The following is a 12191-nucleotide window of genomic DNA, read 5'->3' on the forward strand; positions in this document are numbered from 1 at the left end:
ACAGATAGTTTCTCATGTAACAGTAACACACATGCTGTTTTATGACATTGGTTAACAACCCCACAACATTTTAACCCTCTAAATTCTCAACTTTTTTAAAATGGCAATTTTTTTATTGTACATATTTTACCATAATAAAATAAAAAAGAAGGGGGGACTGGGAGACTAGAAGTGCTGGGGCAGAGGGGAGAGTAGGTTGTAGCAGGGTTAGGGTTGGCCTCATGAAACAGGTGGTATTTGAGTAAAGACTTGAAGGTGAGTGGGTTAGCCAGGCAGGTTAAAAAATTAAAAGAGGAAGAGAGAAAGAGAAATCATTCAAGTCAGTGGGAACAGCTAGTACACAGACGCTAGGCAGGAGTGTGCCTGACATCTACAAGGATGCATGAGGAACTACAAAGAGGTCAACATAACTAGGGTGCAATAAGGGAAGGAGATCTCATAGGGCCTTGTAGGCCACTGTCAGGACTTAGATTTTACTCTGAGTGAAATAAGGGGCTATTGCATTTTATGAACCAGTCAAGAAAACTACTTTGAAGCTATTCTTCATTTTTCAACACAAAAGTACTTTCTTCAGGTAATCAATTTTATTCAAGACACTTGGTTTCAATAACTTCTGGTTATTAAAAAAGTTAATATCCACCAAATTAAAACATTTATAGACACTGAGAATAGTTAAAAAGAATGGACAAGACAATCTAAAGGCAATTCTCCAAAGAGTTCCATAAGTCACAGAAATAGGATTTTAGATTTTGGTGAGAACTTAAGCTCTATTTTGAATAATGTCATGTTACTGAAATAAACAGATGAATTCCTATGGAGATATCTTGAAAGAGATGATGTTCCTTTGGATGTGTACGAGCTCTGGAACATTTTTTAAAGAAGTAAGAAAAATTACGTACTCACTTTTCAAGTCAAGATATTTAGTTTTTCTACAACTGTTTCGTTACTTGGCATTAACAAGAGAAAACTCACCTCTTCTTTTATATACTACTGATTTGTCGATGGATGAGTGGTAGAGTGGCTTTTCACTTTTCCACAGGTACCTATGCAAACAGAACAGAAGCTGGAGCAGGATGGAGAAGAAATGAACTTAAATGCATTTCAGAGAACAATTTCTCTGAAGTAATACGTGAAATTCCTGATATTCACTGTAACAGCTCTGGCTTAGAATGGTCTGTTGACACACGTATCTAGAGCTTAAGTCTAGACATAGGCAAGTAGCACTGAATGAGAGAGCAGACCAATAGAACGAGGTACCTCTCCCAAAAGCTTCCAAAATGACTAAGATCCTAAAGAAACTATTAATTATACAAGAAACATGGAGATGGTTTCCCTCACCATAAAATTCCTTGCTGCTCATTCTTATAAAGACACCTATGAAATAATTGTTCCTCCTTGTCTTTGCTCCAACTGCCCTTTTGCTGAGGACTAATTAGCAGTACTTCTGATTCTGATAACTCTTAGTTAGATGAACATCTCTCTGGTACTAAACCCCTGGAAATCTATCCTATTCCTGATGGGAATGAAGAATAGAGATCTAGATTTCAGCAAGACATAGTTCTAATAGTCCCAAACAATTCTTGTCTAGAGAATGCCGGCCAGGGTGGTGCCACTATAAAATGAAGATCCTGGATTGATCTGACCCTGTGGGTCCCCCCTCCAGGTCACAAAGACCAAGAGTCATCTGGGGTTCTTCTAGATTTGGGATGACCAGGTCAAAGGTAAGTGACATGTTACATTTCTGGTTCTAGTTCTAGATTTCAGCATAAATCTAGAAGTTAGTCATTGCTAAACTTTGCCAAGCAAGCAATGCTGCTCTGGAACAAAGATAGCGCTCAATGTTCACTTTTAGACTCATTTTCATTACTTTTTAGTTTCCTAAAGTAAAGGACTTCCATAACTTATAGTAACAAACAAATACAGGGGGACAGAGGGGGTGGGATGAACAGGTAGAACACAAGGGATTTTTAGGGCAATGACACTATTCTGTAAGATACCGTAATGGTGGACACATGACATTGTGCGTTTGTCAAAACTCAGAACTGTACAACACAAACAGTGAACCCTAGGTAAACTACGAACTTTAGTTAATACTACTATATCAATATTGGTTCATCAATTGTAACAAATGTACCACACTAATGTAAGATGTTAATAATGGGAAACTGTGGGCAAGAAGAGAGAGAGTATACAGGAACTCTGTATTTTATGCTCATTTTTTCTGTAAACCTAAAACTGCTCAAAAAAATAAAGGATTAATTTTAAAAATATCAACATCTTCTTGGTTTCTGGCCCTTTTCTTATTTTGAGAAGTGCTGTGGTACATGGGGATGAGCACTGAATCTGAGGACCTGGCTCTGCCACTTCCTAGTGGTATGGCCTTGAGTGAATTCTGACAAATTATGGACATTCTCAGAGGCAGAGACTATGTCCCAGTCTTTTATATATTCCCAGTGTTGGCAGTGACTGGCACATAGTAGGGACTCATTTAAATATCTGTTGAAGAATGAATGGAAATAAACGAACAGATGAATTTAACATCTCTAAACGTGTCTCCTACTTACACAGGATTGTTGTGAGGAATAGATAACAATGCATGTGAAAAGGTCTTTAAATCCTATACAATTGTTAGAAGTAATTATCATCAGTGCTTGACAAAGTGCCTGGCCAGTAGATACTCAAGTAACTGTGAACTTTCTAGAAAAGAAGCTGGTAAAGATTAGAAAGCCAAAAATACAAATATTCTAATTTTTAAATTGATAGTATTCCATAATTGGTAATTTTTCATCATTTCTTTTTAATGCTGGGAAAGAAAAGGCATATAAAAAGTATACATTTTAGTAATATTATGATGGCACATTATCAGTTAAACCAATCTGAAGAACTGAGATTTTTCCCAAGGATTTAAAAAACATCTGCTCAAATCAGTAAAATCACTTTATATAAGACAGATGTTAACTTTTTATTTTGGATGCTCACGGTGATTTAAAATGTTAAAAACAGAAATGAAATTTCTCTAATCACTAAAGATGTAATCAGTGTTATACAGGAGATGGTTTTCCTGAACATTATGTGTGAACTAAATTTTGGTGAACCATACCACATTTAAAATACATCAAGGAACTTGTCATTTAATCTTGTGTAAATGAGTCTTTGATTCTGCAAGATAGCTTTTTTTTATTACACATTTTCTTAAAATATAAAAGTAACAACATACTCAGGATAAAAAATCTCAAACAATAAAAAAGTTCCCCTAACAGTCTAATCCCAATCCCAGGGTATTAAAGAAAACTTTGTTGCCGATGAGTCAAATTCGACTATAGCGATCCTATAGGACAGGGTAGAACTGCCCCATAGGGTTTCCAAGGCTGAAATCTTTGTGGAAGCAGATGGCCACATCTTCCTCTCACAGAGCCACTGGTGGGTTCGAACTGCCAACCTTTCGGTTAACAGTTGAGCATTTAACCACTGTGCCACCAGGGCTCCTTACACAGGTAGCAATTATGCTATAATCAAGGAAGGATTATTACTTCCTTGGGTCATATGCCCAGAGAATGGTAAAACCCGTTGCCGTCAAGCTGATTCCAACTCACAGCGACCCTATATAGAATGGTAAAGGTGATCTAAAATAACAAAACTAAAATTAACTGTTTGGATACCCCTTCTGAAAACAAAGCTTCTTCAAAGATTTACTTTACTTTGCTTACCTCTTCCATTACACAAAACTACAAAAACAGAGATGTGCCACAAAGTCCTTACATTATAAATTATCTGTATGCTTCCCTCCAGTCTCTATGATTTGTTTCTGTACTTTTAAAAATTAAGGCATAATTTACATATAGTAAAATTCACCTTTTTCAGTGTACAGTTCAGCAAGTTTTCACAAACCCATAGTTACATAATCAACACCATGATTAATATACAGAACAGTTCTATCTCTTCAAAAAATCCCGCATGTCCCCTGAAAGTCACCCCCTCACATCCCAAGATCATGGCAACCAATGATCTATTTTCTGTCCCTATCATTTAGCTTTCTCTGGAATGTCATATCAATGAAATCATATAGTGTGTACAGCCTTTTGAGTCCTTCATACAGCACAATACAGTTAAGAGTCACGATACTGCTGGGTGTATCAGATGTTTGGTCTTTTTATTGCTGAATGGTATTCCACCGTATGGTTGTACCTCAGTCTGTTTATCCATTCACATTTGGGTTGTTGCCAGTTTTTGGCAATTATGAATAAGCCACTATAAACATTTGCGTACAGATTTTTAGGTGAAGTTTTCGTTTCACTAGGGTAAATATGACGAAGTGAAAAGTACTAGTATGATAAGTATACGTTTAAATTTATAACAAACTGCCAAACTTTCCAAAATGGCTGTATCATTCTGCGTTCCCACACTGGGTATGATCAGTTTATTATTATCATTTTTTTAGTCATTCTAATTAGTGTGCAATGATATTCATTGTGGTTTTAATTTGCATTTCCCTACTGATCAATGATGCTGAACATCTGTTTATGTGACTATTTGCCATCTATCTCCTTGGTGAAGTGTCTATTAAAATCTTTCATCTGTTTTTAAAATTGGAATGTTTTATTATTGTATGAGAATTCTTTATTTAGTCTAGATATTTTAGATATTGTATATATTTTGTAGTCTATATATAGTCTAGATACTATATATAGCCTTTATATAGTCTAGATACAAACATGGAAGGGATATCCAGAAGAACAGAGAAAGAAAAACTAGAAATTTATGTCAAAAATGGGTGGAATAGGGTGGAAGAGATAGATAACTCGCTGGGGCTTTGTGCTCAAGCTCTAGTTTGTGGTGATTTACATGTTATCTCACTTAGCCTGGGGCACATACACTATAAAGTAAGATCTTGATAATGGATCCCCTGGGCAATCCCTTTCCTCAGGCCTGCTATTTCCCTGGAAAATGCCATTTTGTAACTAGACTTATGTTTCTGGTCATTAAATTCTCCCCTAAGGTAGCTAAAAGTCAGTAAGCCTTAGATGAGCAATTAACTGTAACACTACAATCTGAATTTGGGCTCCAACGGCTATTTTGAAGTTTGCCTGATTTGGATTAATGAAAGCTTTTAAGTCACCACTGAGAAGCCTGGGTAGTGTGGTCCCTGAACACCTGGCCTCTCAATGTCAGTCAGGACTAACCCCAGCTGGCACTATAAAAATGAAGGCCCAATGGCCACTTCACCAAGATAACCTAAGACAACAGAACAAACTTTTGTTCTTGGTGCTACTCTTGTACCCACTGAGACTGAGTGGCTGAAGAGCCATTCCTTCTCGGACAAGGAAGAGGAAGGACCCAATTTCCTGGGGATCCACAGGCTGTCAGAGTAAGTTCCCCTCTCACCCCGTCTCCTTTATCAGTGTGTGCCAATCCTGAAAAGGGAGAAACTGTTCCCTTCTCCCCTTTTTGGCAAGGATCTTCTTCCCCATAGTGCTTTATCCACCCTAGGAGTCTGTCTATTTCAGAGCTCTCTTAAATTTAGAGGAAAAATAATCTAGTTTTACCTATGAAACTTGAAAATTAGTTCTTAATTAGAAGAGTATGTAAGTAGGCTTTATTATCCCTACTTTACTGAGGAGTAAATTGCAGCTGACCAAATTATCATCTTAACTAATTTAAAGAAACTTGATTTTCCTCAAAGGATATAAAAATATCTGATCAAATTAGTACTACTGAAAATTTACATAAAAATAAGAGATGTTAACCCTTTCTTCAAAGTCTTATAGAGACTCAAAGTTCTAAGAATAGGCAGCAGAGTGCAATGGCAAGGTACCCTATACTATATGAGATGGTGTCTCTGAAAATTTATGAACGAACTAAATTTCAGTGAACTGATGCTAAGAGGTTAAGTAACTTGCCCAAGGTCACACAGCTAGTTATACAATCAGGATTCAAAGCCAGCACTGTCTGTCTCTCAAGCTATGCTCTTTCTACTCTACCATAACCAACCTACATCAGAATGAGAGTAGAAAAAAAGTTAAAAGTGAGACTGACTGAATTAAATATACCCTCTGTCTGCTTTCTTTTATTTTGATTTTCATAGGGACCTTTATTTTGGGGGAACGTTCTAATTACATATGTCACAGGCTGACACTTGTAATCTTTGTAATACTGGGAAGCATAGACAGGAAATAACCAACTTTGAAAAAGAGGAAGGGGGGGAGTGTTGGAAACCCAGATGAGACTCATGCAAATTATAAAAATTTAGTTACTAAATACAGTGTGGTACCCTGGATTGGATTCTGGAACAGAAAGATGACATTAATGGAAACACTGGTAAAATCCAAATAATAACATCTGGAGTTTAGTTAATAGTAATCTTAAAAAGTAAAGTTAATTAAAATGTATGGTTAATATTTCCAGGGAAAAAGTCACAATGCTGATGAGTCTATACTGATGAAACTTCAGCTTCCACATGTAAAGTAACAGACTCGGAAAGAAAGTAGGTGAATCCAAAACTAGAAGAGAACATACTTGGCCCTGGCTTCTTCCCATTTTTGTTTTTTCTCATCAACAGTTTTCTTCATAACTTGGTACCACTTTCTGAAATCAAACCATGGCTTATCTGAAAGAAAAGAAATCCGTGAATATTAACCAAATAAATTACATTATCATGATATACATTGTTCATTTGAATCTTCATTCAGTGACATAGCCAAACACGTGGACAATAGCTTTTGGAAATTACAGGTAGAGTAATTGTCTCCATACTCTGACATGATTCTCCCAACCAATCCATCACTCCCTCCTGTGTTCCTACCTACATTATGGCCCTAGTTAGATTATACGGAAATAATCTTTTTGCATGTCTGTTTCCCCTAGACTTGATTATAACATCCTTGAGAAGACAAGACACATTTTGCTTGTCACTACACTCCTCCTCCCAAACCCAGTGCCCAGCACAGTGCTTGGCATGTGGTGTGCGCCAACATGTTTGAAATATACATAAACCAAGGAACAAATGATTGATAAAGGTGTGAAATAGTACTATAGTAGTTGACGCCACACTTCTAGTTTCATTAACCCTATTCCTGTTCTTCATAATCCTAACCCAAAGAATCTAGATAAGCAAAAAAGTAGACTGCACTGGACAGTTAGAGTGAGTGTGTGTTCAAGATGTGGAGGTTAGAGAGGCAACAGAATTGAATGTCATCAAGTATAATAATTCACTCTTAACCCTTTATTCAATCCATATGGGGAGATGGGAAGAAGAGGGAGGTAAAAAAGGGAAATGAAAAGGTAAAGCAGAGAAGAGGATTATAGAATGAGGGAGTTACAAGAAAGGAAGGCTGATAGGAGGAAGATGGCTAAATGAAAAGCTACATACTCTAATGAAAACAGTATCTTTCAATGGCTAATTAAAAATCTCCTCAACTCGCCAATATAATCATCAGTTAATCCGATATGGCCTTGTATGCCACACAGCCACAGAGAAAAGAAAACTACCGAAAGGACTATAAGGATAAAGAAAAACTGTAAACAATTAAGTTCTGTAACCCTGAGTAACTCACAACTTCTTTAAACCACAAATTCCTCATCAATGATGTGGGGGTGGCAGGGGAAGGCGGAAAGCAGGGGAAGCAGAGAGAATGGAGACAGTAATCTTTGTCCTGCTGACAGCATAGACTTATTTTGAGGACCACAGAGAAGATATATGTCAAAGTGCTTTGCTTACTCTAATTGTCTACACAGCCTACTGTGAACTTTTAGTATTAGAAGGGGCGTCAGTAGATAACTAGCTCAATCTTTCTTTCTATGTAGGAGCTATAGTGCAATGTGCAGAAAGAACTATTTTATTTTGCATATATTCTGGAAAAAACACACGAATTGATTACTATCATTAAATCCAAGCTCCTAAAACCAGTGAACATAAATTCTAGTTAGAACAAGTTAGAAATTAGAACTGAATTTATTTACTAAACTTCATGGAGTTGCTCTTAGGCCAATCACTAGGTTAGAAACTAAAGACATATTTTTTAAATAACGTCTTCTTGTGTTTTTAGTGAAAGTTTACACAGAAATTTGGTTCCCATTTGTCATGGATTGAATTGTGTCTCCCAAAAGTATCTGTCAACTTGGCTGGGTCAAGATTCCCAGTATTGTATAATTGTGTACTATTTTGTAATCTGAGTGATTTGCTTATGTGTTGTAAATTCAATCACTATGATCTAATAAGGTAGATTAGCGGCAGTTATACTGATGAGGTATACAAGATTGGATAGTGTCTTAAGCCAATCTCTTTTGAGATATAAAAGAGAGAAGCGAACAGAGATACACGGGAACCTCATACCACCAAGAAAGTGCCGGGAGCAGAGTGTATCCTTTGGACCTGAGATTCCTGTGTAGAGAAGGTCCCAGACCAAGGGAAGATTGATGACAAGGACCTTCCTCCAGAGCCAACAGAGAAAGCATTCCTTTGGAGCTGACACCCTGAATTTGGACTTATAGCCTACTGGACTATGAGAGAATAAACTTCTCTTTGTTAAAGCCATCCACTTGTGGTATTTCTGTTACAGCAGCACTAGATGACTAAGACACTATTTAACAATTTCTACACATACTGTTCAAAGGCATTGGTTACATTTTTCACAATGCGTCAGCATTCTCATTATTTCCATTCTGATTGTTCTGTTTCCATGAATCTAGGTGTGTGTCAGGGTTGTATCCTTTTACCGTACGTATTCGATCTGTATGCTGAGCAAATAATCTGAGTAGCTAGACTATATGAAGAAGAATGCAGCATCAGCATTAGAGGAAGACTCATTAATAACCTGTAATATGCAGATGACCCAACTTTGCATGTTGAAAGTAGAGAGGACTTGAAGCACTTACTGATGGAGATCAAAGACTACAGCCTTCAGTATGGATACAGTTCAACACAGAGAAAACAAAAATCCTCACAACTGGATCAATAAGCAACATTATGATAAACAGAGAAAATACTGAAGTTGTCAAAGATTTCATTTTACTTGGATCCACAATTAATGTCCAAGGAAGCAGCAGTCAAGAAATCAAACGACATATTGCATTGGCAAATCTGCTGCCAAAGACCTCTTTAAAATGTTAAAAAGCAAAGATGTCACTTTGAGGACAAAGGTGTGCCTGACCCAAGCCATGGTATTTTCAATCGTCTCATATACATGCAAAAGCTGGACAATGAATAAGGAAGACCAAAGAAGAACTGATGCATCTGAATTATGAGGTTGGCGAAGAATACTGAATATACCATGGACTGTAAGAAGAATGAAAAATCTGTCTTAGAAGAGGTACAGCCAGATGCTCCTTAGAAGCGAGGATGGTGAGGTGGCGAGAATTCGTCTTATGTCCTTGGGACATGTTATCAAGAGGGACCAGTCCCTGGAGAAGGACATCATGCTTAGTAAAGTGGACGGTCAGTGAAAAAGAGGAAGACCTTCAATGAGATGGTTTCACATAGTGGCTGCAACAATGGGCTCAAACATAGCAATGACTGTGAGGATGACACAGGACCGGGCAGTGTTTCATACTGTTGTACACAGGGTCACTTAGAGTCGGAACCAACTTGACAGCACCTAACAACGAGAAAGAGCTTCCCGGTGCCCCACCCCTGACCTTCTCATCTTTGCTTTAGGATAAATGTTGACTGTTTGGTCTCATACAAATGATTACTTAAAGAAGCACAGTACTCATGGGTGATATTGTTTATTTTATGAGCCAATCTATTATTTGGCTGAAAGGTGACCTCTGAGAATGGCTGCAGTTCAAGTTTAAAGGCTATCTCAGGGCAATAGTCTCAGGGGTTCCTCTAGTCTCCACCAGTCCAATAAGTCTGGCCTTTTTTAGGAATCTGAATTTTGTTCTACATTTTTCTCTCATTCTATCCAGGACTATCTATTGTGTCCCTCATCAGAACAGCTGGTAGTGGTAACCGGGCACAATCTAGTTCCTCTGGTCTCAGGATAGATGAGGCTAAAGACATAGAAGCTCAAAATCTATCTATATGTCTTTCTGTAACTTATATAATCCTTACTATATGGCAGATATTCTTCTAAACATTTTACAAATATTAACAATCTAATAGGGATAGGAGCCCTGGTGGTGCAGTGGTTAAAGGGATCATCAGCAGTACGAAATCACCAGTGGCTCCTTGGGAGAAAGATGTGGCAGTCTGCTTCCGTAGAGATTTACAGCCTTGGAAACTCTATAGGGTGGCTATAAGTCGGAACTGACTCAACGGCAGTGGGTTTGGTTTTTTGGTTTGGTATTAGGGAAAGATATACTGTATTTTTACGCAAATAATGTGTATCCTCTACCTTTGTTTGCCAACCGCACCCTCTCCCTATGAGGTATTTTTGTATGTGTGCTATGCTAATTTTTTTTTTAATAGCAACATGTAAAAAAAGACTGGCATAGTGGCGCTTATGAAAAAGCCTCAGGGGAGTCGGGGGGAGGGGGAGGGCGCGGTTGGCAAACAAATGTAGGTGTGCTTTATTTGCGTAAAAATACGTATTTAGGCCACTAGTTAAAATTCAATGTGCTAAACATATAACAGAAGTTTGAACAGGAGTGATTGTGGCAGGAGTGACTACTTCTGATTTGGGAAAAGGTGAGGTGGGGAGTGAGTGTGAAGAGTGGGTAGAAGTGGTAGTATTTATGTTGCATTTTCAAGAATGAAGAGGAATTTGCCAGGCACTGAAGGGGGTTTAGGGGATAATAAGGAAAGAGCATTTCAGGTACAGGGACCAGCATAAGCAAAAGCTGAAAGCATTAGAGTAGACAGGACGGTAAAAAAAAAAAAAAAACTGCCAGTAAACCCATGGTCTAGTATGGCTAGTGAGTAGAAATTGGGAATAAAAAAGCAGGTTAGTCTATACTACACACACAGAAGGAAGTCAGTGAAGATTCTTTAGTAGTCCAGATACATAAGTAGATCATTATATGAAAATAAAATCCTGGTACAACGTATACAATTTATGTATGTATGTATGTATATGTCTACATGTATATTTTTCAAAGTTTTTCCCCCTACATTTACTTCATCTTTTAATCCATCATTTACAATCACTTTAAATTTGATAAAAAATTAAGTACCTTCTTTGTTCTTTTCATTATGTTTTTCAGCAAGATTAGATAAAGACCTGCAGGTAACAACAAACGAGTTAATTCATTTAGAAATTCCTTATTTGGAAAGTTAAACTTTGAATTCTTCTGAAAGAAAAGTATAGAACAGTACTTGAAACTGATACCAAATTTTAATGACGAAGCAATCACTGAAAGAGGGAAGAGGATACTATGAACATTGCCATTCTTTGTTGGCATTTGGGAGGTAACATTATAAGATTCCTTTACTTTCTATAATAATCCCTGAGAGACACGGAGTGCGAAGAGCCTAAAACCCATTGCCGTCAAGTCGATTCCGACTCACAGGACTCACGGTGACCCTACAGGACAAAGTAGAACTGCCCCAAGGGTTTCCAAGGAGCAGCTGGTGGATTCGAACTGTCTACCTTTGGTTAGCAGCCGAGCTCTGAACCACTGCACCACGAGGGGCCCAAGAGCCTAAAGGCATATATAAATAAAGTGCTAAATGATTCTTTAGGACTTATGCATGATATTTTAAAACTCAGGAGTCAGTGAAACAATGACAAATATATTTATCTACCTAAAAAACAGAAATAAAACAGTACAAACAACTTACTAAGATAGCGTGAGTCAAAACATTATATAAGAAGTAACTGTTACTACTAGCCAATATTTTATAACAATGGAGAGTCTCCATTTTCTACTGAGTTAAATATGGATTCCTTAACTTCTAATAATTAGGAAAAAGCACCATAATTATTTTTTAAAATTATTTTTCCTTAGCTTTTTAAAACTAAGATCAGTACAATAAAGTGTTACTTTTCATAAAATTAAGACACACACTTACCATTCTAAATTGTCATCCAATAAAAAGAGAAGTTTCAATACTACTATAATGATAGCTATAGCTTGTATATCATATTTAACAGTTTTTGCCATTTTAGCTATAGGATCAAATGTCAGAAAATCCACTTCTCCTATTCCAGTTAGTTTTACCACTTGGCAGGTTAAATTGTGCATTTCATCTGTTGAAGAACAAAACAGTATAATGTAAATTAAATTATTTTAACTAGACTGTACCAATGTGTATA

The 12191-nt window shown here is 37.1% G+C and overlaps 1 protein-coding gene across 2 annotated transcripts in view; it reads right to left on the reverse strand.

The window, feature by feature from the left end:
• Positions 1–12191, reverse strand: part of TAF1B (TATA-box binding protein associated factor, RNA polymerase I subunit B) — a 106814-nt gene that overhangs the window by 12445 nt on the left and 82178 nt on the right. For both annotated transcript variants that reach the window (XM_004373069.2, XM_023728264.1), the window contains 4 exons: positions 11948–12125; positions 11110–11156; positions 6514–6604; positions 973–1043 (listed from right to left, as the gene is read on the reverse strand). In XM_004373069.2, coding sequence (XP_004373126.1) covers positions 973–1043; positions 6514–6604; positions 11110–11156; positions 11948–12125 — 387 coding nt within the window. The remainder of the gene's footprint in view (positions 1–972; positions 1044–6513; positions 6605–11109; positions 11157–11947; positions 12126–12191) is intronic.

This window comes from Trichechus manatus, unplaced genomic scaffold (genome assembly GCF_000243295.1).
Source record: "Trichechus manatus latirostris isolate Lorelei unplaced genomic scaffold, TriManLat1.0 scaffold00023, whole genome shotgun sequence".
Lineage (NCBI taxonomy): Eukaryota > Metazoa > Chordata > Mammalia > Sirenia > Trichechidae > Trichechus > Trichechus manatus.